Below are 24,075 nucleotides of genomic sequence, written 5' to 3'. Positions count from 1 at the left end.
GAGACCTATCATTGAAGGACATGGAGATTGAGAAGCTAAGAGCTCAATTAGAGAAGGCCCAAGACAATAAAATAAAGGTTGACAATGCATACCTTGCTGAAAAAAACCTTTAGATTAACTAAACAATTAGAGAAATGCATGAATGTGTCAGCCACTACTCTGACCTTGACAGATGCTAGGCAGAAAATCTAGGTAGATATCAATTCAATTTTTGTTGTTGTTGTTGTTGTTATGTTTTCAGAATTATGGACTTAAATAGAAATTATATTTGAACAAGAACTTGTTAATAAAGCAAATGAAGCCATAACACAGATCAAAGAAGAATTGGAGCACAAGCCTGGAGAGGCTACTAGAATTCCTAAATTCCTAAATTCCAAAATTGAAGAAGAGATAGAAGAATTAGGGATTGAGGACAGAACTGAAACAATCCTCGTAGTCAGGAGAGTTCAAACAAAGAAAAATCTCATGTTACAGCTGGAGAACAAGTGCCAAAGTTTGAAAGCTCAAATAAATAAATTTCACAAAAAGTATCTATTTTGCTTAGTAGAGGTCTTCCTTCTTTGGCAAATCAAAATACTTCGCTCATTTCACAAGAAAGTTACCAGTAGAGATTGTACAAGATAGAAAAGGATAATTCCAAATTTGCTAAGGTGAAAGGAATGATCAATGGTAAAGCTTTCTTAGAAGGTCTGCAAGATGATTTATTCATTGAACATGAAATTCACCACCTCTTCCTAACTAAACCTACATTTGAGAAATATACTGAAGTGGATGAAACTTATAGAAAAGTCATTAAGTTTTCATGCCCTAGTGAAGAGGAATGGGATAAATTCCTTGAGCTTATCAAATAGGAAAGGTAAATTTCTCAGAAGCAGTTGCAGTAGAAAAGGGAGCAAAATGTAGGATTTCAGCAACCAGTTGCAGTGAAAGGAGCAGAAAGCAAGATAACAGGAGCATAAAGCATAGAATTCAGTTTGAAGCAGCAGTCATCAAACAATACCCTCGAATAGTGTGCTGATTAGTCAAAATCAATTCAGAAAGTCTATTTTTATGTTCTATTTTTGTAAAAATCCAAATAACTTTGGATAATATTGTATTTTGTAAAAGAATTATATTAGATTTATATATTTTTGAATTACACTCTATAAGTATTTTGTAATTCGAAGTAAGAAGGGTTGAACCCTTGTGATGATCACTATTGTACTACTTTGTGTTCATGTGAGTCTTTCTAGTTTATTCATTTATGTTTTTCATCATATATTCAATGTAACATAAGTTAGGGTAAGGCTAAGTTAAGTATTAACTTCCCTGAAAGTCTGCCGCAAAGTTATCATCTTTATGGAGATTAATGAATTAAATAGTTTGTTTAAAGTTGTTCCTCTACATCGTTAAATTGTTGCCTTCTGTCATCACTTGAATATATTATGTTGCGATGTAGAATTTTTCTCCGCACATCAACTGTATTTAGTTAATTAAGTATTCAATATGAATGTTTGATTATTAAATATCTTCTCATTTTGCACTTTCAAAATCAGTTAAAGATTTTATACTGTTATCATTCAAAATCAACCCTTTGAACTTCTCAGAAATATTTGGATTTTACAAAGTGTTAAAGGTTTAATGCATTGGTCATCCAACTCAATGAAAACTCTCACTTAGATGCTTTGGCACAGTTCTCCAACCTAGTACTGTCTACAAAGATACAATAGATACAATCATCATTGTCTCTCAAGTCACATACCCCACCCGAGTATTCACAAAGTATGTCCTTTCAGTACTATTCTTATTTTGGATTCCCTGTACTCAAAGATTATTAGTTCTTTGCAACTACTCTTATCTTGGATGCCCTACCTCATCCTCAGAGAGTGTCAAATGCCAGATGCTTACCCAATACTCAATTATTTCTTCCCAAAGTGAAGACAAGAATGATATGTCTATCCCTCCCTCTCAACTAGGGAGGATATACCCATTCCTATAAAGGAATGTACTCATTCCTATAAAAAGGAATGTACCCATCCCTCTATCCAGGGACTTGTCGAAGCTCTTTCTTAACTAGGGACTTGTTTCCAACTTTCTGCTCTAGGTGGAGATCATGGGACTATCAGTTGCTTGTGGGGCTCCTTCTTTTGATGTCATGAAGTTCATATTTAACATTATGGAGTCTTCATCTTTTGGGACTTCTTCATAGGGCATCAACCATCCATCACTTTCCTTCATGAGCCACATCGGTCATGTCATCCTTCTCTTTGTTGGAAAGTGATCCTCTAGTCCCCATTTGGCTTTTTCCTCATACAACTACCTCTTTCAAGTCATGTTTCCTCCAGGATCTTTCATCTAACCCCCTGTTTTAAGAAACGACCGTTTCGAAACCGAAACGGCCGGCTTGATCCGTTTCGCCAGCAAGGATAGTGACCCGGCCATGGAAACGGTCCGGTTGGCCGAGTCACCCATGACTCGGCCGAGTCATTGAATGACTCGGCCGAGTCACAAAGGAACGACCCAGGCAGCGTAAACAACAAAAAAATATATTTTTTTAATGGATTTTTTAAATGTTTTTTGTTTGGTTTGGACCCCAAACAGTTATATGAATATGCTAAATGATTTTTGGGGTCCATTTCCCCCTCCCAAACCCTATTTAACACACCCAAGTGCTCTCATTCACTCACAACAGTCTTATGCATTTGAGTGAGAGTCTTCTTTGAGAGTTAGTGAGCAGTTCTTGAGCTTGTTTTGGAGCAGCAGTGAGGAGTCTTGGAGGAGCATTGTAGCTGGAGTGAGGAGCTTCTTGGGCAGCCATTTGGAGCAGCATTGAGGAGCCGATTCTTGGAGCAAGCTTGAGGAGGCAGTTTGTGCTTGGAGGTATTTTTTTCCACCTCTATAAATCTGTTTTTGCTTAGTAAATTTTAGGTGCATATCTAGAAAGCTTAGAGAGTGTTTTTTATCAAATAAATGAACATTGAATCAATGTTTTTTTTTTTTTTTTTGTCATTTTCAGATTGTTTGCTTTCATTTCCTAGTCAAAAAATGGCACCTAGAACAAGAGATCCTGCTTGGGCATATGTTGAAATGGTTGATAGTCAAATGCAATGCAAATTTTGCCATAGGAAAATTTAGGAAGGTCCTGGGGGCATTAATAGGCTGAAACAACACTTGGCAGGGATTAGAGGCCAAATTACCCCATGTACCTCACCAGAAATTGGGGAGATTAGAAAGAATTTGTTGGCCAGCTTTGAGAAATTTAAAGAAGATAAGGCTAAGCAAAAAGACATACAGGCTGAAATTGGGAGGAAGAGGGAGATACAAAAAATGATGGCTACCAATCCCCACTATGATTTTGAGGGTTCTTCCTCTATCCCTCAAACTGAGGCATCCAACCCTTTCTGATATGTTCCTCCCTCTTTTGGTTCTGTTCAAGATAAGGGAAAGGGTAGAATGAATTTTAAAAAGGGTGATGTGACTATCAAAAGTTATTTCACTCCCTCCTCTCCATCAGATGCACATGGTCCTGAAGTTAGTAAAACTCAAATGCAGCCCACTTTAGATGACCATTGGAAGAAAGAATTGAGGGAGACTGCTTGTGATTACATAGCTAGATGGTGGTATGATGTTGATATCCCCTTTAATGCTGCTCGTTCACCATATTATGAGCCTATGTTTGATGCCATACATGCTGCTGGAAAAGGCTTCAAAGGCCCTACTATGCATGAGCTAAGGGGGTTTCGTTTGCAGAAAGAAATTCAATCCATTAATGAGTATTTGCAAGAGTTCAGGGATTCATGGGCAAGAACAAGGTGTACCATCATGTCAGATGGATGGACTGATCAAAGAAACCGTACCATCATAAACTTTCTTGTCTTCTGCCCACAGGGAACCATGTTTTTAAAATCAGTTGATGCATCTAATAAGATAAAAGATGGCCACTTGTTGTTTCAGCTATTGGATCAGGTTGTTGAGGAGGTGGGGGTGGCTAATGTTGTTCAAATCATCACAGATAATGCCTCTAACTATGTTCTTGCTGGTAAACTGTTAGAGGAAAAACACAAGACCATATTTTGGACCCCATGCGCTGCACATTGCATAGACCTCATGCTTGAGGATATTGGAAAATTAGATTGGGTCAAAAACACTATAGATCATGCCAAAAGCATAACAAAATTTATCTACAATCATACATTGGTTTTGAGCCTCATGAGGAAACACACTGGGGGCAAGGATATTATTAGGCCTGCCATCACTAGATTTGCTACACATTTTTTGACATTGCAATCTATGCTTTCCCAACATAGAAACTTGCAAAAGATGTTTTCCGGTGATGAATGGAATCAAAGCAATTGGTCTAACAAACCAGAAGGCAAAGAATTGAAAAGGAAAGTCCATGAAGAAACTTTTTGGAGAAAGGCAGCAGAGATTGTGAAGCTTGCTGAGCCACTAGTTAAGGTGTTGCGGTTGGTGGATGGGGAAAGGTTGGCTATGGGCTTCATTTATGAGGCTATGGATCAAGCAAAGGAGCAAATAAAGACGGTATACAAGGATAGAGTGGCAAAGTATGGGCCCATTTGGGCAATCATTGATGAAAGATGGAACAATCAACTCCATCGCCCTATACATGCAGCTGGGTATTTTTTGAACCCACGGTATCATTATAAAGCTAAGGAGTCAGGAGCTTTGAGGGGGGAGGTCAGAGATGGACTGGTTGATTGCATTGAACGCATGATCCCATTGGAGTCTGATCAGCTGGAGATACACCGACAGGCCAATATCTTCAGCAATGCAGCAGGTACCTTTGGGAAGAACCTAGCAAAGATTGCAAGAGAAGCATATGAGCCAGGTAAACAAAAATTTCAATTTTCAAATTCTTAATAGTTTTACTTTTTTTTTAAAGTTTGTTAAATCGTTTATAATTTGAAAGTTAGATATAATTTGTAATTTTGTTGAGCTAACTCATTACACTCCTATGTTTTTTGCAGCACAATGGTGGGAGGCCTTTGGTGGCCATTGTCCTGAATTGCAAAGGTTTGCAATTCGTATTTTGAGTCAAACTTGCAGTGCATCTGGGTGTGAGCGCAATTGGGTTGTCTTTGAGAGGATTCACACAAAGAAGAGAAACCGTTTGGATCAAAAACGGTTAAATGATCTAATTTTTGTTGAATACAACCTTCGGCTCAGACGAAACCATTTGCTGAACAAAAGACCTGATTCAGATCCCATTGTGTTGGAAGACATTGATCCAACATCAGATTGGGTAGTGGAGTGTTGTCCAGCAGAGTTTGATCCTGATGAGGATCTTGATTTAGATTTAGATCTGGAGACATCAGTTGAACTTGAACACGCTGTTCAACTTCAGCCTATTCAGTTGAATGCAGATCCCAATCCACCAGCCTCAGTCTCACAGCTAGCAAGGACTCCAGTTGTAGGTGCTTCCTCTGCTCAGCCACGACAGAAGCGCAGCCGCATATGTACTCTATCTCAGCTTGCATCTGCTGTAGTTGCACAGCCTGCTAGTGGTACCACTTCTACAGTTGCAGTTGGGGATGATGATGATGAGGAGGAGCCATGGGGCCCCCTGTTTGACTCTGATGATGATGATCCAGAGATTGATCGACGTGATCTTGGCTCCTCTGACAGTAGCTACTAGCCAGTGGCCCAGTAGTACTGTAGTACTAGTACTGGAGTCTGGTCACCGTCACAGTTTACTTTTGTTGTAGAGGCCATTTCTAGCCTCCTTGGTTATGCGTTTTTTGTTTTGAGTCTTCGATCATGTATGACAGTTGACTATGTATTGCCATTGGGTACCATTTTGATATAATGGATTGGTTCATGAGCCTACTTTGATCATATGTTGTCTTCCATCTATATTATAATGCTGTGTGTTTGGAAACATGAATGCAAATCTTTAAAATTATGTTTAAAATCTTTAAAATTATGTCTTTTTATAAAAAAAATAAATATTTAATGTATTTTTTACAACGACCGAGTCATTGAAATCGAGCCGGCCGAGTCATTACCGTTTCGAAGTTGGAGTCGGAGTCGATCCTCGGTCGAGTCGGAGTCGATCCTCGGCCGAGTCGGAGTCGGAGTCTTAAAACATTGATCTAACCACATGAGTGCCAGTTGTAGGTGACATCTGCAACTCTCTTTTCATTAGCTTTGTATCAACCCATCTAGATGTTGTTCAAAAATAAAAAAATGAACGTCAAATCAAAGTTACCTTTTGTGATGGCCTTTCATCATGACATCTTGCTTGCCTGCAACATCTTGCACATTCATAAGCACATCTTCAAGACTTCATATGTCAATGGTCTCCTTTCTTTACATACCTTATCATAGTCTTTTTCTCTATAGAGATATCATGATCAATTCTTCTGGTCGTTGGATGTTGATTTCCTGTGACCGTAGTTGCTTCTTTCACGATGTCTTCTTTCTTTCTTCACATATTGCTTGCCATGAACTTTCTATACATAATTCCTTCATCTTTGTCAACTATCTCATATTCCATATGAGGACATATTATGTTGATTTCCAATAATCAATATGTGAATCATGCCTTCATGCATCTTTTCAAAAGAAGAGATCCTTGATCATGCTCACGAGGAAGAACATTTACCCATGCGATCTACAACTATACGATGACATGATTTAATCTATCAAATATATACATACTTCTTTTCTTCTTTAGATCATCTAGACTTCCTTCAACAACTTCCTTTTCTTGATTGTCAGTACTTCAACCATCTCGAGATGCTGCATTCCTTTGTTACCATACCAACATCTTTTTAAACAATGTATTCCACACAAGGTGGAATGATCAACGAGACACTTGCTTCTTCCAAGTAGAGGTGAACCTTCTAGTGAAGATTCCAACGAATGATCTTGATTATCCTCATCTGCAAATGCTCCTTTCTTGTGATGATGGTGTATGTTGAATTCCTTCTATCATGCTAGATGACTGTCTTTCAATCATATGTACTATATATGATTTCAATAAGGGTTCCAAGAGCTAATTCCTTTATATGATAACTGCTACATCTCTGTGGACTTCTACTTCAACTATTATTTCAAGCTTCTCTAATGATGTCATGAGCTTTTGCTTCAACAATATGCTGCTAGTATGATGCCATCTTCTACTAAGATGCATCTTGTCATAATACTTCTCATCTTGATTGCCATGGTGGAGATCTTTTCAACTCCTACTTCTTGCTATGCATTGGAGAAACCCTAATAGTGAAGTTCTATCCCTTTGGATTTCTTCTCATCAGGTTCTTCCACTTCTTTGGTGATATGAGCTTCATTTCTTTCTTTCCTCTTATTGTCCTTCTTGAACTTCATGCAGTCTCTCTTGTAGTACCCATATTCTTGACAACCATAGCATTGGATTTTTGACATATTCTTCTTCTTTTTATGAGAACCAAATTTCCCAAACTTTCCTTTTTTCTTATTCATGGCACTAAATGCTTGAACTTGTTCACCTGGTTCCACGTCGCTCTTTGCTTTCAACCTGGTTTCTTCAATTTTACACAATGAGCAAAGTTCATTGAATGGGTAGCTTCCTTCTTTCCAAAGATGCTAGGTGTGAAGTTGCCTGCTATGTAAAAAATTAGTTAACTTAGGTTTATTATTTAATTTTAATTTTAATTGGACGAAAGGGCACGATCATAAGATCATGCCCTTTTCCAAAGGGTGTCCATGGCGGTATATAAGCCAGGCATCCGCAATTGTAATAGCATCATCTGTAATTTCATCTCTTAATAAAATATTTATATATATAAAATTCTGGGTATCAGACATTTTCTGTTCCATTGGTATCAGAGCCTGTTCGATTCTCTGGCAAGACGCTGCACAGAACCTATCATCCGCTGCCCAAACCTCTCTTCATGCGTCGTATATTTCTGCGTATCAGAAGATTTCTTTGGTTGTTCCAAACCCCATCCCAATCCGCATACGCTGCCTCGGTTTTCGCTGTCGTGTCCGTTGCTTGGCTTGGAGTGTGCTCACTGCGGCCCTGTCTGGCTGTGCCGTCCGCTATCCATCTGACGTCCGGCTGCTATTTCCGTCCGCTGACCTCCAAGCCACCCGCATCTCCCTACCGCTGCTGTCACACGCTGTTCGACCGTCCCCACCATCCGCTGTGTTATTTGCCACGCCTGCCGCCAACCATCGTGGCCGTGGACTTTGGTCGTATCTATCCGCCATTTCATATAAGTTTTAAACGTGATATTAATTTTTATTGTTATATATAGTTATAACATATATAACTATATTATATTAAATAAGTTATATATTATATATACAATATATAATTTATTTATGTATATATACATATAGTTATATTATATATTATATATAATACATATAATATAATTAATTTATTTTAATTAATTAAAAATTATATATATATATATATATAAAGTTAATTTAATTAATTAAAAGTTTTATATATATATATATAATTTAATTTAATTAATTAAATTTATTTTAATTAATTAGAATTTATATGTATAAAATTCATTTTAGCTAAAAAAAAAAAAGAGGGAGGAAAAATATTTTAGCTGGCAAATAAATACACGCCCCCGCAAACCCGCTCAATGTCGACAATGACAATGGCGGATTTCCAGAAAAAATTGGTTGATGCAGAGCATAAGATAAATAACAACCACGACGAGGTCAGTAAAAGATTAAATGAAGTCGAGAGCAAGCTTGGGGAGCAAGCAGACAAAATAAAAAATCTTCAAGATACGACGAATCGAATAGAAATAAAAATGGAAAATTACGATGTCCAGACAGAAGCAGGGATCAGAGAGGTCTTAACAATGCTAAAAGTTCTGTGTAAAAGGTCAAATTGTACACCCGAACAACTACTAAAAGAAGGTGAAGAGAATCAAGAACACATCTCGTCAGATTCAACTAAGTCCACAGACTCTCATGACAAAGTTGAATCCCCAAAAAAATCAGCAACACCCCACCAAGAAGCGAGTAACATAGCCTTTACAAACAAGCAACTCTGGGATAACTTTACCAATCAACACCCTTTTTTCGCTCAACCAGTAGCAACATACCAGCGAAGGGCAAAGGTCGAGATGCCTAAATTCGATGGAAACAAAAAAAACAACGTTGCATGGATAAATAAAGCAGAAGAATACTTTGAGATATATGACATCAATGACGATGACGAAAAGCTCAGGCATGCATCCATGAAAATGGAAGGAGAAGCATATAACTGGTATATGTGGTGGAAAAAGACAACACACGTCATTAGCTGGAGAAAATTTAAAGATGCATTCTTCAAAAGATTCCAAGGTGTAAAGGAAGAAGAATTCTTTTCAAAACTCATCAAATTACGACAAAAAGGAAGTGTGGATGAATACACTCAAGAATGGGAGACCTTAGTAACACGAGTACCTGGGTTATCAGAATCTCGTTTAATTCAGTCATACATCTCGGGACTCAAAACCCATTTACAAGCAGAACTTGAGATGCATGACATTACATCTATAGAAGTAGCAAGACGAAAAGCAAAAACAGCCGAAAAGAAATCCGAACCAATATTTTGGTCAACAACGGAAAAAGCTTATGCAAGACGAAGGATACCCCAGTATGTGGACTCAAATAATACAAGATATGTTCCACCACATCGTCGTGAAGATGAAAAATCTAATGTGGAAATGCAAAGGATAAAAGAGGGTAAATGTAAACGCTGTGGTGAGAAGTGGGACCCCAAACATAGATGTGCTAAAGGAAAAGAACCAAAGAACCTATATAGTTGTGAAGCAACCAATGATTCAAACAGTGAAGATTATGACATAGAAGACACAGAAGATGCCCCAGAATTCTCACCAGAATTAGATGATGGAAGTATTCCACAAGTGTCATTATCAGCTATGACAGGTATATCACAACCTCAGACTTTAAAGTTAAAAGGACACATAAAGAAGAACAACGTAGTGGTTCTCATTGACTCTGGAAGCACACACAATTTTTTAGATGCAACCATGGCAAAGAGACTCAATATCTTTTCATTTCCCTTACCAAACATGAAAGTGATGGTAGCTAATGGTAAGAAGATTGAAAAGGTAGGGAAATGCCATAAGGTCAATTTGCAGATTCAAGACTTTAATCTAGAGTCTCTATTCTTCACGGTATCGTTAGGAGGAGTAGATGTAGTCTTAGGTATCTAATGGCTACGAACTTTAGGTACTTATGCCGCCAACCATCAAGTACAATTTATAAAATTCAAATGGGGAGGTCAGAAGTACAAACTACACGGATCCCAAGCACCAGAAAATCAAGTTGTATCATCATCTCAGATGATGAAGCTGAGTCGAAGAAGAGCACTTGCTTATGCAATACAATGTCACCAATTAGAAATGTTATCTGCAAATATGACCAGAGAAGAGTCACCAGAGATACAAAATCTGATTCGGAAGCATGAAAAAGTATTTCAAGACCTACCTATGAAGATGTCGCCTAATAGGGAAATTGAGCATACAATAGAAGTCAAGGCAGAGTCAGACCTTGTCAACATCAAGCCATACCGATATCCACATCACCAAAAAACGGAACTTGAGAGATTAATTCAAGACCTTTTAAAGTGTGCGACCTTGATCAACTTAGAATATCTGATCAAGTGGAAGGACTTACCCGAAGAAGACGCCTTCTGGGAGAATGAATCATTCTTCAACAACATTCGTCGTTACTTATGCTTTGAGGACAAAGCATTCTTTCGAGAGGAAGGCAATGTTATGTAAAAAATTAGTTAACTTAGGTTTATTATTTAATTTTAATTTTTATTAGACGAAAAGGCACGATCATAAGATCATGCCCTTTCCCAAAGGGTGTCCATGGCGGTATATAAGCCAGGCACCCGCAATTGTAATAGCATCATCTGTAATTTCATCTCTTAATAAAATATTTATATATATAAAATTCTGGGTATCAGACATTTTCTGTTCCATTGCCCCATTCCTCTGGAAGTGCATTGAGCACTATGGTGGTCATTTCTTTATCAGAGATTATTTCGCCCAACTCTTGTAGTTGGTCTCTTATTTCTGATACCTTCATAAAATATAGGTTTATTCTATCTTCCTTTGAGATCTTCATTTTGTATAGTTCATTCCTCAAATATATCACTTCTCCTGCAGTACTCACAGAGAACAATTGTATTAACTTGTCATATATCTTTTTTGATGTCTCCAACTTTGATATATAAGGTATGAGGGGATCCATGATGGATTCAATGATAATCCTTTGAGCCCTTACTTCCCCTTTCATACACTTTGCTAGAGCTTGAACTTCTTTCTTTGGAGGCTTAGTAATTGATCCTTTAACATGTTCAACGACTTCATTTTCTATGAGGATCAAATCTGTTCTCTTCTTCCTGGCAAAAAAGTTTGATGACCTAGTCAATTTGTTGCTTTCCTTGCAAAATGAAGTCATTTTAATAGTAGATTCAGTCATAAATATACAGGTACTTATTTGTCAGGTGAAGATGCTCCTTGATGACAATATCCTCAACTTGATGCCTTCTTGATGTTGGTGATGATGTTGATAATAGAAGATGTCTTCCTTCAAAAGTGATCCTCCAAAGAAAGGGAGATCACCTTGATTCCTTGATGATGACAAGAACACCTCTTCTTGCTTCCCTTGAATGTAGAGACTTCGAGATCCTTCAAAGTGTAGTTCTTCTAGGTAGGGTCCTTGAGATCTTCTTTGATGGTGATGTGCAAGCTTCCCAACAATGCTTCAAGTGAGAAACCCTTCTTTTGATAATCTAGGGTTTTGAGGTCTTCTTTTCTTGTACTCGGTCCTTGTGAATGTCTTCTTGATGGTATGATGTCAATGTTTTGATCTTTCTTGATACTCCTTTTGATAGTCCTTCTAGTGCTTCGGCCTTTGAGTGTCCTTCTTTTAGCTGCCTTTCCTTGTCTTGTCACCTTAGCTTTGATACCATGTTGAGAAATCTAGGGGCAGCTAGATTATGTGATTTTTCTTATTTTGATAACTGCTTGTGGTGTATTTTTGCTTATCTTGATTAAATCCTTTTTCACCTTAATTATTATTGTGTTCTTTTCATCAAACAACTACCGAACCATAAAGAACAATAAGACAAAAGGACACAAGATATAAGTGATCCACTAGGGCCAAAACTTCTTTAGTTGAGAGGAAAACCCACAAGAATTCTTTTCTTCTTATAGAATCTTCAATTGATGAATTCCAAGACCTATGACCCTTGACCAAGACCCTCCAAGACCAAGTCAACCTTCCTTCTTGATTTGCACAACTTCCAACAACAAACTTAGATCTTCTAGCAACTTCTTTAGCAACTTTGACCTCTAGCAACAATTTCTTGAGCTAGTAGATTCACAGTTTCGACCTTGATGCCGTTTCACAACTTCGACCTTGCATCTTCATAGCTTAGACCTAGAAGCAACTTCACAACTTCGACCTTGAAGCTTCACAACTTCGACCTAGAAGCTTCAGAATTTCGACTTAGCAGCGTCAGAATTTGATCTTGCCCAAAAATTGTAGAAACCCTAACACAAGAGAGAGAGAGAGAGACCCAAAACTTCAATCTTGCTCTTCTTCTTCCTTTTCGTCCTTTTTCCAGCTTCTATCTTAAGAGATCGAACTTACTTGAGAGTATGTCCAAATGAGGCAAGTGCCTTCTTATTTATAGGCTTTTGAGGGGTACAAATTGTTATCTTTAAACCGACTTGTCCCTTCATGTAGGCTGACTTGATCTTTGCACCATGACAAGGCCTTGGAGGGTTGTTTGAATTTCTTTTGACTGAAATAAATTTTCTTTAGAATATGTAACATGCCCAAAAAGGTCTTTCATACATGATAATGACTCAGTTGACTTGTAGACTCAATGACAAGCCCTAGAAGCATTCAATGGGTGCTTGACCTAAAAATAAGTCTTTCTTGAGCATGAAACCCATGCCTCAAGAATAACAATAACAAATTTAATTTTCTCTTTTCATTAGATACATAAAATCACGATTACATATGTCACTATGAAGATCAAACCTAGTTACATATTTCAACAAGTGAGACACATCAATCAGGGCAAAGAAAGGAAGTAGAGAGCAGGAGTTGCAAATGATGAAGGAATATGAGCTTAATAGCCATGAAAAGGGAGGAAGCTGAACGAAAGGGTTAAGAGAGAGAAACTCATAAGCACTGAAAATGAAAAATAAAATAAAGTAAAGCAGCTAAAATAGGAAAGAAAAGTTTATGAAGAAATTTAGAAAATAAAAACATGAAGCTGAAAGAAAAATATTGGAAATAAAAATAAAAATTAGGAGTAAAGGATTTTGAAGAAAATAAAACTAAAAAAAGGAATAAAATTATAAAAATTAGATTTATAAAATAAATAAATAGATAAAAAGGTAAACGGGTAAAACCAAAACGTGTAAGAAAATACCAAAGGTAAATAAAGAAAAAAAAGTAATTAAATGAGAAGAAAGGAATGGAAAATGGAAGAGTTACAAAGACACCAAGGTAAAGGAGGAGATAGAAGACAGAAAAGTCACAAACGGAGAAAGGAAACAAGAAAGGAGGATTGATGTTAGAGGACAAAGAGAAAATACTTTACTTTTTGTGCTTATTCGTGCATTTATAAATAATATTTCCTTTTCTAAATAACATGGTTTCTTAAAAATAATTGTTATTACCTATAATTTATTTTCGTTTTATTTCGAAGTGCTACACTGTTTTGTTACAGCCAAATGGTAACATTAACATATTTTGTTTGTAAATATTGACTATTATAATTGATAAGAAGAGAGCAGATCATGGCAAGCATAGCACTTTGATATATTTTTTTTCTTGAGTTTTTTAGTCTAAAGAAATGGTTAAGTTGTATTAATATAAAATACGAAATGGTTAAGTTGTATTAATATAAAATACGGTGCAGCTATATTATACTGGCGCAGAAAAAATTGCACTTCAGCATAGATTTTCGAATTTTTCTTGCGGGTCCAAAATACGTCCCAATACAATATTTCTGCAGGAGATTCTATTATATCACCTACAGGTGTACTGTAAAACAAATTGACCACCTAGATATATACAGTATTCATGCACACTTGCTTTTGTTAGACTGACTGACATCCGAAATGGACCTGAACAAGCAAATGGTCGTTAGACTCAATATCTGCAAGCCAATTTGGCGATTTATTAAGGTTAGATAAACAAGTAAGAAAATGCAAATGTAAAATTGAATAAGACAAAAAAGGAAAAAATGAAAATTAATTAAAAAAGAAAACTCAAATAGGAGAAAAACGAGTGAAGGAATGGGAAATGAAAGGTCATGCCTGTTGGCCTTCCCATTACCATTTCTTTCTATTTATGTTTGCAATTTCACTATCATAGGGTCTTTTCGGCCACAAGGAGATGGGGAAGCACAAATAACCATTAGCTGCATTGTAGCCCGATATTGCTGGAAAAAAAACACTGAGCAACCTTTGAATGCTGGTCTTCCCGTTTAGGTTTCGAGGGTAAAATGTCTGAGTTCATTGTGTGTTTGATTTTATTTACAGTGAGGATTCTCTTAAATGTGTTTAAGAGGCCCTTAACTCATAATCACTACTCATAATCACATGACACATGTAATATGATTTTTTTTTTGGTTCTTAATTTATCAATTTAATTAAAAGGAAAGAAAGATGATGCTATTTTCGAGATAAATTTCAATTTTTGTTTTGTGAATACTATTAAGAATATTTTAAAATATTTTATGACTGTGAAATTTGTACAATTGACCTAATAATTATTAATAATTAAATTAAATTCTGGAAGTCCTATGCTAAAATAAACATCCCTATTAACAAAAATATGATATTTATTTTAATTAAATATTAATTAATATTTAATTTAAATTTAAATTTCATTTAAAAAATAAATATAAACTTAATTTAATATTTTAAACGTTAAACTTTGTCATGTCTGTTAGAATATAATTAAGTGAGAAGAACAACACTCGACACAACCATTTAAATTAAACTTAATTATTATTATTATCTTGTTTCTTACGTCTTGATAAACAAATCTCCAAGAAAAATCATACCAAATATTGTAACGGAGCTTTACCTCTTATCATTTAGATTTCTACATTGAGTATTCCTATCCCTTGGTTTGCAAGAGTCTTACTATCCCTTGAGCATTTTTGTAGAAGTATGGGGATGCAAGTCAATATCAGCAAAACGAAAGTAGTGGTTTTCTCTAAGAAGAGAAAACATAACCAACATAAGTTCTACTTTGAAGGCAACATTTGTGGAAGAAGTTGCAGATTACAAATATCTCGGAATTGACATCAACAAAAATCTAAGCTTGAATGGTTGTAGAAAGAAAAGAACTTTGTGGGGTTGGAAAGCATTTTATGCTTTTCAAAATAGGTGTAGAGAGGCAGAATTATGGGATTGGAAAACCACTCAAACTCTTTTTGGGCTTCTAGTGATTTTGGTGATTCTCTATGGTTGTGAACTACGGGTCAGCGGTACATCCGACATGCAGTGGAGACAAATTGAGAAAATTTAGAAGCGTTTGATTACAAACAAATTCAAGATTAAAAGTGCAGTTCCTTATGCTATATTGTTAAGTGAAACAGGCACTGCTCCTATTGAAGCAATTGCTATGGTGCGAGTCATAAGGTATTTAAAAAAAATTGAGCAAATGGAAGAGGGTAGATGGCCAAAGGTTGTCTTTAATGACAGATTGTGCAAGAGAAAAAATACTTGGATGCAGCAAAATAACAAATGGTTTAGTAAATGGGGTATTTGCTTGAACGCGTGTCCCATAAACAACAAAGAGATAAAAGCTTTTGTTATGGAAAAGTTCCACAAGCGTACTTGGGATAAGGAGATAGGAAGAAAGAAAAAGAACTGTATTGAAGTGTTTAATTCCAATCATAGTCATCAACCAAAAGCATACATAGAGGCCAATATCTCTTGGAGGGCCAAAATTCTTATTGCTCAGTTAAGTACTAATTCTCATCAACTCTGTTGTGAAACAGGGTGCTGGAAAAGGCCAAAAGAAGTGTGGGAGGAAAGAGTATTCATTTTTTGTTTTTCCAGAAAAGTGGATACATATGTCAGGCCAAGAGTAACTCTAGTTTGGCAGAAAACTGATTCGATTTATTTCATTAGGTAGCTATTGTTATATACAAAGGATGTGACTGCTCAATTCATCTTCTGATGACTGTTCACATTCCAAATTCACCCAATCGCAGAGGATTAGGTGTCAACATTCCCCCCCTTAATCTGAAGGGATGTTGGTGAGTCCAAGCATCGTTCTGAATCTTTCAAGCTTTTCTCTTCCAAGCGCTTTGGTGAAAATGCTTGCAATTTGCTCATTTGTGGAACAATGACGGAGATGGATTGTTTTGGCCTCAACATGATGTCGGATCAAATGATATTTAGTATTGATGTGCTTTGTACGATCATGGAACTTTGGGTTCTTGGCCAACTTTATTGCAGAGGTGTTGTCAATCATGAGTGGAGTTGATTGTACTTGTTTTACCTGCAAATCTTCAAGAATTTTCCTGAGCCACACAATTTCTTTCGTTGCTTCAGCTGCTGCCACGTATTCTGCTTCTGTTGTGGAATCTGCTGGAACTGATTGTTTGCGTGATCTCCAAGAGACACCTCCTGATCCAAGACTAATAGCATATCCTGAAGTAGATACTCCAGTTTCTTTGTCTCCATCGAAGTCTGAATCAGAGTATCCAATCAAGTTGAAGTCGTCCACCTGTGTATACTTGATTCCAAGGTCTTGAGTTCCCTTCAAGTACCTTAGAACTCTTTTTGCAGCAGACCAATGTCCCTCACAAGGCTTTTGCATAAACCTGGAGAGGATTCCAACAACAAATGAAATGTCTGGTCTAGTAGTAATGAGGTAGATGAGACTTCCTACAAGTTGTCTATATTTTGTTGCATCCTCAAATTCCTTTCCTTCAATAGATGTGAGCTTTAAGTTTTGTTCCATTGGAGTAGAAAGAGGATTGCACTCTGTCATGCCAAATCTGTTTAACAAATCTCCAATGTATTTCTTTTGAGAAAGAAATATGGATTTTGGATGTTGGGTTACTTCAATGCCAAGATAGTAATGAACATAGCCCAAATCAGTCATTTCAAAACTTTTTCCCAATTCCTTCTTTATGGATGCAATGTAGCTTTCATTGTTCCCTGTCATTAAAAGATCATCTACATATACCACAAGATATACAACTGTTTTGCCAACTTTCTTGACAAATAAAGTTGCATCATCAATATCAAAATGATTGAAGTTGAGTTTGAGAAGATGCTCAGTTAGTTTTTCATACCAGGCTCGCGGTGCTTGTTTGAGGCCATACAAGGACTTCACAAGTTTGCATACTTTATGTTCATGTCCTTTCACAGCAAATCCTTCAGGCTGGGACATAAAAACATTCTCTTTTAGATCTCCATTCAAGAAGGCAGTGTTTACATCCATTTGATAGACTTTCCAACCGTTCTGAGCTGCTAGTGCAAAGAGTGTCCGGATGGTGGCCCATTTTGCTGTGGGGGCAAAAGTTTCCTCATAATCGACCCCTTCCTTTTGTGCAAAACCTTTTGTCACAAGCTTAGCTTTGTGCTTGTTAAGTGAGCCATCAGCTTTGTACTTGTTCTTGTAGACCCACTTGCAGCCAATTGGTTTGGTTCCAAATGGAGGATCAACCAGCTTCCAAGTGCCGTTCTTTATGAGGGCATCATACTCTTTTTGCATCGCTTCTTTCCATTCATCGTGAGAAGCAGCTTCTTTGAAGGAAGTTGGTTCAAAATCTGTAGACAAGTTCAATTCACAATCATAAGTAACATCCATATCAACAGGTGAATTAGAGTCATCTACATCACCTCCATTTTGTTGGTTTGAGTTTCTGGTTCCTGTTTTTCCAATTTCATCAGGATGAACACTTTCAAGTGTCTTTGTCAGCCACTTCGGGGGACCTTTCTGAGATGGTCCAGGCTGCTCTGTTGATTGAGTTGGGACTGAATCAAGATTGAGTCTCCCAATTCTATCAATTACATCACTTAAAGCATCATCCGTTGTTGGAGTTTCATGTAGAGGAGATTGTTCTTCAGAAGAAGATTCCACATGTTGATCTAGTATAAGAATCCCCCCTTCAAGATGTGGAATTTGATTATCAAATTCTTGAAATGATTTCGTTTTTGCGAATCTATCCAAGCGATCAAGTTGTCGCTCAACAACATTGTCAGATTTGGATGATTCAAGAAAAATTACATCTCTAGATACAACAAACTTTTTATTTACTTCATCATAGAGGCGATATGCTTTGGAGGTGTTTGAATACCCCAGGAAGATACACCTACGACTTCTAGCACCAAGTTTGTTTCTATGTACCTTTGGTATCAAAGCATAACAGGTGGAACCAAAGATCCTGAGATGTTTTACCGAAGGAACATGTCCATACCACAATTCATAAGGAGTCTTGTTTCTTATAGCATTAGATGGACATCTATTCTTTATATATGCAGCACATAGAACAACATCAGCCCAAAACATTATCTTTACATTTTTGAAGAAAAGCATGGATCGTACCATATTCAAGATTGTTCTATTCATTCTTTCAGCTACACCATTCTGTTGGGGATTATAAGGCACAGTTGTTTGATGTTTGATCCCATGTTGGCGAAGATAGTTTTCAAATTCATTTGATGTATATTCTTTTCCATTATCAGTGCGAATAGACCCAATATGAGATTGTGCATCATTTTCAATCCATTTATGAAAATTCTTGAATGTTTGAAAAGCATCAGATTTGTTCTTCAATAAATAAACCCAACACATTCTGGTGTAATCATCAATAAATGTCATGATATATTTATTTCCATTTGCAGAAGGAACAGGCATTGGACCACATAAATCTGAATGAATGAGTTCAAGCTTCCTATGTGCTCTTGAATGTGAATCATGAAAAGACTGTTTGCTATGCTTTCCTAGAATGCAAGCATCACATTGCTTATGTTTCCTAGGAATTGTAGGCAAACCAGCAACACCATTTTTCTTCAATAAGCGGAGACTGTCATAGTTTAAATGTCCAAATCTAGCATGCCATAATAAACTTGATGGAAGTGTACCTTCTTCATGATGACAAATATATGAGAAATGTTGTGCATGAGCAGAGGTTCTTTGCAGTTTGAGAAGCCTTTCTTCTTCTATTCCCCTCATGACAAGTGAGTGGTCAGAAGCTTTTCTTACCTCAAGTTTGCCATCAAACATATGAATAGAGTGACCTTGCTGGCGGATGTGGACCAAGGACAACAAGTTTCTCTTGAGCTGTGGGAGATATAGAACATGATCAAGAAGAAAGTTTGGAAGACCAGGCAGTTTAAGCCTGATTGTGCCAAGCCCTGACGGCTTGATTTTTGACTGATCTGCAAAGTATACTGCTCCATCAACATTATCAGTGAAATCTTCAAAAAAATCTTTTCTATGAGTCATATGACAGGTTGCTCCTGAATCAAGCAACCAATCATTTTTCGAAGAAGCAAGTGAAGCATTAAACAAATCTTCATTTACTCCAATGTTACATTGTGCCTCAATATAGTGAGCGGATTCAGGTGCTTTAGCTTTGTCTGTATCATCAGTTTTACCTTTCTGTTGGTTTCTTTTCTGCTCAATTTTGTCCCATGGTAGCTTGCATGTAGAGGCATCATGTGATCCATTTCTTTTGCAGCGAATGCAATGTAAGTCTGGCTTTTCTCCTTGAGAATGTATGCCCCCCCTGCCTCCGAAGTATCTTCCTCTTCCTCTTTGTCCACCTCTTCCTCTTGTAGAATCTTGAGCAGGATTCTTTTCTTTATGAGCAAGGCACACAGTCTCTTCAGAAGATTCAGGGGCTGTCTTCTTTCCAAAGGCTTTCTCTCTTTCAACAAACTTTTTCACAAGAGAGTTAAAGGTTATATCTTTAAGATTTCCATTTGCTTGTAAAGATTCAAGATAATTGGAGTAAGTAGGATAGAGTGCCTTGAGAAAAGCAATAAGAGGGATATCCAGCTCAACCTTAGTGGATTTGATATCATGCATTATAGATTTTATTTCAGATGCAAGAGCAAGAGGATCATTATTTTTCAGTTCAAGAGTGAAGAGTTTAATCATGAGCTGAACAACTTCAGGTGCAGAATGTGAGTCATAGAGTTCTTTTAGCTTTTGTAAAGCTTCAAAGGCAATTGAATATGATGAAATATGGCGACTCACCTCTTCATTTACAGATGCTGCGATTAATGCATAGGCTTTGCTATTCTTGTTTTCCCAAATGATGAGCTCTTTGTCTGATGTAGGTTGCACTGGGTCATTGTCTCCTTCTCCGACACACACTCCTTTCCACAACTCATTGAAGATGAGGGTGTGTTTTATCATCCGGGACCATTCAGGATAGTTCTCCTTGCCAGTGAGAACTATTCCTACCATAGAGATGATTGAATGCATTCTGTAAAAAAATACTTCTGCTGATAAAAAAACCTTCTGCTGATATACAGTGAAATTGTACTCAAAAAATTTCTGTGGGAAATAATTTTGGTTGTTTAAAAATAATCAATCATTCACCGCGAGCTCTACAAAGTTGGAGCAGCAACGGCATCAACCGCGAGCTCTACAAAGTTGGAGCAGCAACGGTATTACAATTTCAAAGTTCACTGAAAAGACTAAAAAAAATCACCATAAATCCCTTTGATTCTCTAGACTTTGAAGCCAGTGTTAAAGTGCTGGACAGTTTTTAAAATATGGGACAGCGTTAAAGTCGTTTTAAAGACATACTAAAAAAATGCGCTGGATCACCATTGCCAATCAATATATACCATTTAATATACAACATTCAACACAAATGGGAATGCAAAAAACCTTCCGCACTCAACCATATACCATATACCAGGTTGTTACTGCTTCGTTGAACAGTCGATACCATATATATGATTTAAATGCGCTGTCCATTCAAAAATATACCAATCGATACCCGCAGAGACCGACAGTTACCCTTCCGCATTCAAATGTCGATACAGGAGTTGTCTCCCACGCAGAGATACCAGGAGCTGGAAAATAACATCAAGCTCTATGTCAGGCGTGTATTCATCATGGACAACTGTGAAGAGTTGATCCCGGAATACCTTAGCTTTGTAAAGGGTGTCGTGGACTCTGAAGACCTTCCTCTGAATATTTCTCGCGAAACTCTCCAACAAAACAAAATATTAAAAGTTATTAGGAAAAGTTTCACATGAATGGAGTCTTGTGAACAAACAGAAGCCTATCTGGATGAGAAAACCAGAGGATATTACGAAGGAAGAATATGCGGCATTTTACAAGAGTTTGACAAATGACTGGGAAGAACATTTGAGAGGCGTATTGAACAGTTGAGAATATCGGAACAATGAGAGGCGTATTGAACAGTTGAGAATATCAGAACAATGAGAGGTGTATTGAACAGTTGAGAATACCGTATAAACAACGTTAATATTCCAGATTAAAAGAGCCGTGGAATAATGAGTAAACCCACAACGTTAATACACATTCAACGTAGTTCAACAGGAAAATTGGACAACGTTAAAACCACTGGATAATTAGACAGCGCATACCATGAGACAACACATTCAAACGTTCCACTCGTATATCCATTCAACAACGCATACAGGAGCTGGTGGCGTATCTCTGCAGTGGCACCGTCAGGTCTCAGTATGGACAGATGTGCAGTGCGACAGAGGCAGATTATTTCAGAACAAAAGGGAATAAAGCAGAGGCAGAGGCCAGGACAGAGGAGTTACAAGGAGCATAATAGCTAAAACAAGGAGCTGGCTTTGATACCATGTCAGGCCAGGAGTAACTCCAGTTTGGCAGAAAATTGATTCGATTTATTTCATTAGGTAGCTATTGTTATATACAAAGGATGTGACTGCTCAGTTCATCTTCTGATGACTGTTCACATTCCAAATTCACCCAATCACAGAGGATTAGGTGTCAACAACATAAAAAACATTTCATTTTATAATGTGAGGCCTTTAAAGACAACAATGAAAATTATGCAGATATGCTGGCAGCTAGCTCTTGGGATAATTTTTTTAACGGGGGGTTTGTTGAGAAGCTGTGAGCATTTATTTTGAAGCTTCACAAAAAAAGGGTCGAATACATCAAGCAGATGAAGAAGCAATCTGTCCCATAGGCTATCTTTTCTCGTGGACGTTAAAATAATTTCTTCTTCTTCTTCCTCTTCCTAATGGGGATATATGTATTGCTCCCTTTCAAAAAAGACAGGCTAAAAACACGGTTTGATGTTTGACCGTAGCATAAGTCAATTGTGATTTGAATTTGTTACTTGTTGCTTTGAGGTTTAAAGATGCAGATTTTGAGTGTTTTTGTTGCAGAGAAGCAAGTTTGGTCACAAATTTGAAGCCTTTTGATATGGATATTTGAGGAATAAGCTTAACCTGAGAGTCTTTAGGAATACCCCTCCACTGGTCTAGGAACGACAAAGAGAATATTTTAAGTAGTAGTATTGTTACTAACTGATCACTTAACAACTCCCTTCAGAGTTAGTGGGAAACTTGGAGAAGGAAAATCTTGAGTGATGAGCCCCTACGGTAAGTTCTTATTTTGAAGTGTGAAAAGCTTTCTATTATTTTTGGGGTTACTGATGTACTTTGGCACTGGATCTCGTAGAAATATGTGAGAGGTTCTAGGTATTCGTAGAATACGTTTTATTTTTATTTTTTTTATTATTTGATGTTTTAGCTCGTGCTGCTCTGACCTCAATTCTCATGCTTTTTCTTTGTTTGTGTTTCGCTGTACTGCTCTGACCTCATTTCTCATGTCTGGTTAATAATTGCTGCATGATCTACAGATAGGTTGAATTGGTAAATCCTGTGCACTGTATCCAAATATGAATCCTGAAACGATTCCTATAACTGTTTCCCTTCTGCAGGTTGATGCTGCTCTTGACCTCAGTCATACACAAAATATTGGAAGAATGATAAAAGCTCATTTCCCACATTCACAGGTATCAGCATTTCTTATAAACGTTAGTTGCAATTCATGTTATTGTTTTTCTTTCATCTTTTCTTTTTGCTAGTAGTCTCGGTGTTGATCTTGGTTGTATTTCAAAATTCAGACGAGTCTCTGGAATGGAAATAGGCACGAATTTTTTCCACTCCGCAAATTCTTTCCCTAGTTACCGGAAATGTTATCTTAGATGAGGAAAACATCTCTATTAATTTTTTACATGAATACTGTCTTTAATGCGGCTCACTTGTGATGTTTTCAATGGACAGTTTATTGTTGTTTCGCTAAAGGAAGGCATGTTTAACAATGCCAATGTAATATTCCGGACAAAGTTCGTGGATGGAGTGTCTACTGTAACAAGAACGGTGCCGGCAAAACAAAAATAAGAAGGATTCAGAGGGCAGCTCTGAGCGGTATGTTCAACCGTATAACTTTTGACAGCAACTTGGTCAATTTTCCTGCAAATATTAGATCGCAGGAATTTGTGTTTATTAATTTTCCATTGCCTAAAATTATTAATGCAGGAGGCCATTGAAGGAGAATAAAGTGATACAGATCAAACAAGTGCTTATAAACTATTAATCGAATCGAATCTCCACCTGCTTGAACAGAAGTTCAAGTGTTATTTCCCATGGGTTGTTTCATTAGGGATATCGTTGCTTGCATTACTCGTCTGAAAGAAATGATTGAAGATACTATTCCTTCTCGGAGGTCTATTGTAAAGGTCTTAGATTTACATGCATTGTGCTATATGTATTTGGCAATACAGTTTGTCAGTTTGTATATGATACACGAAAGTTCATTTGTTATTGAGAATAATCATATATCATATAGAATCTGGCTAGAAATATATCTTCGTTTCTGCGGTTTGTTTGTCATAACGTCAAGTACAAACTTGTAGATGTTAACATCTTCCGCAGTTGCTAAGAAAGTTTGAATTCTTTGCTCACCAAAACATAACTTATTATTTACCATGTATAAATATGAAAATATTGAAAAATTACAGAGTCGGCCATTATTTTGTGATTGTACTTGCATCTTCAAATCAAGTCTCCT

General features: G+C 36.9%; 1 protein-coding gene across 1 annotated transcript in view; it reads left to right on the top strand.

The window, feature by feature from the left end:
• LOC149197778 (structural maintenance of chromosomes protein 2-1-like) overlaps positions 1-23,855 on the top strand; it is a 103,846-nt gene extending 79,991 nt beyond the window's left edge. The window contains exons 19-21 of the mRNA XM_089405965.1: positions 22,943-23,017; positions 23,289-23,432; positions 23,544-23,855. Of these exons, the coding sequence (XP_089262091.1) occupies positions 22,943-23,017; positions 23,289-23,405 (192 nt within the window). The 3' untranslated portion in view covers positions 23,406-23,432; positions 23,544-23,855. The remainder of the gene's footprint in view (positions 1-22,942; positions 23,018-23,288; positions 23,433-23,543) is intronic.
• Positions 23,856-24,075: the final 220 nt, after the last annotated feature.

The sequence above is a fragment of the Pinus tabuliformis genome, chromosome 2_2 (assembly GCF_031772625.1).
Source record: "Pinus tabuliformis cultivar Carrire ecotype Pingquan chromosome 2_2, CPIR1, whole genome shotgun sequence".
In the NCBI taxonomy this organism is placed as follows: Eukaryota; Viridiplantae; Streptophyta; class Pinopsida; order Pinales; family Pinaceae; genus Pinus; species Pinus tabuliformis.
Note: the sequence above shows the minus strand (reverse complement) of the source record. Positions and strands in the feature narration are given on the sequence as shown.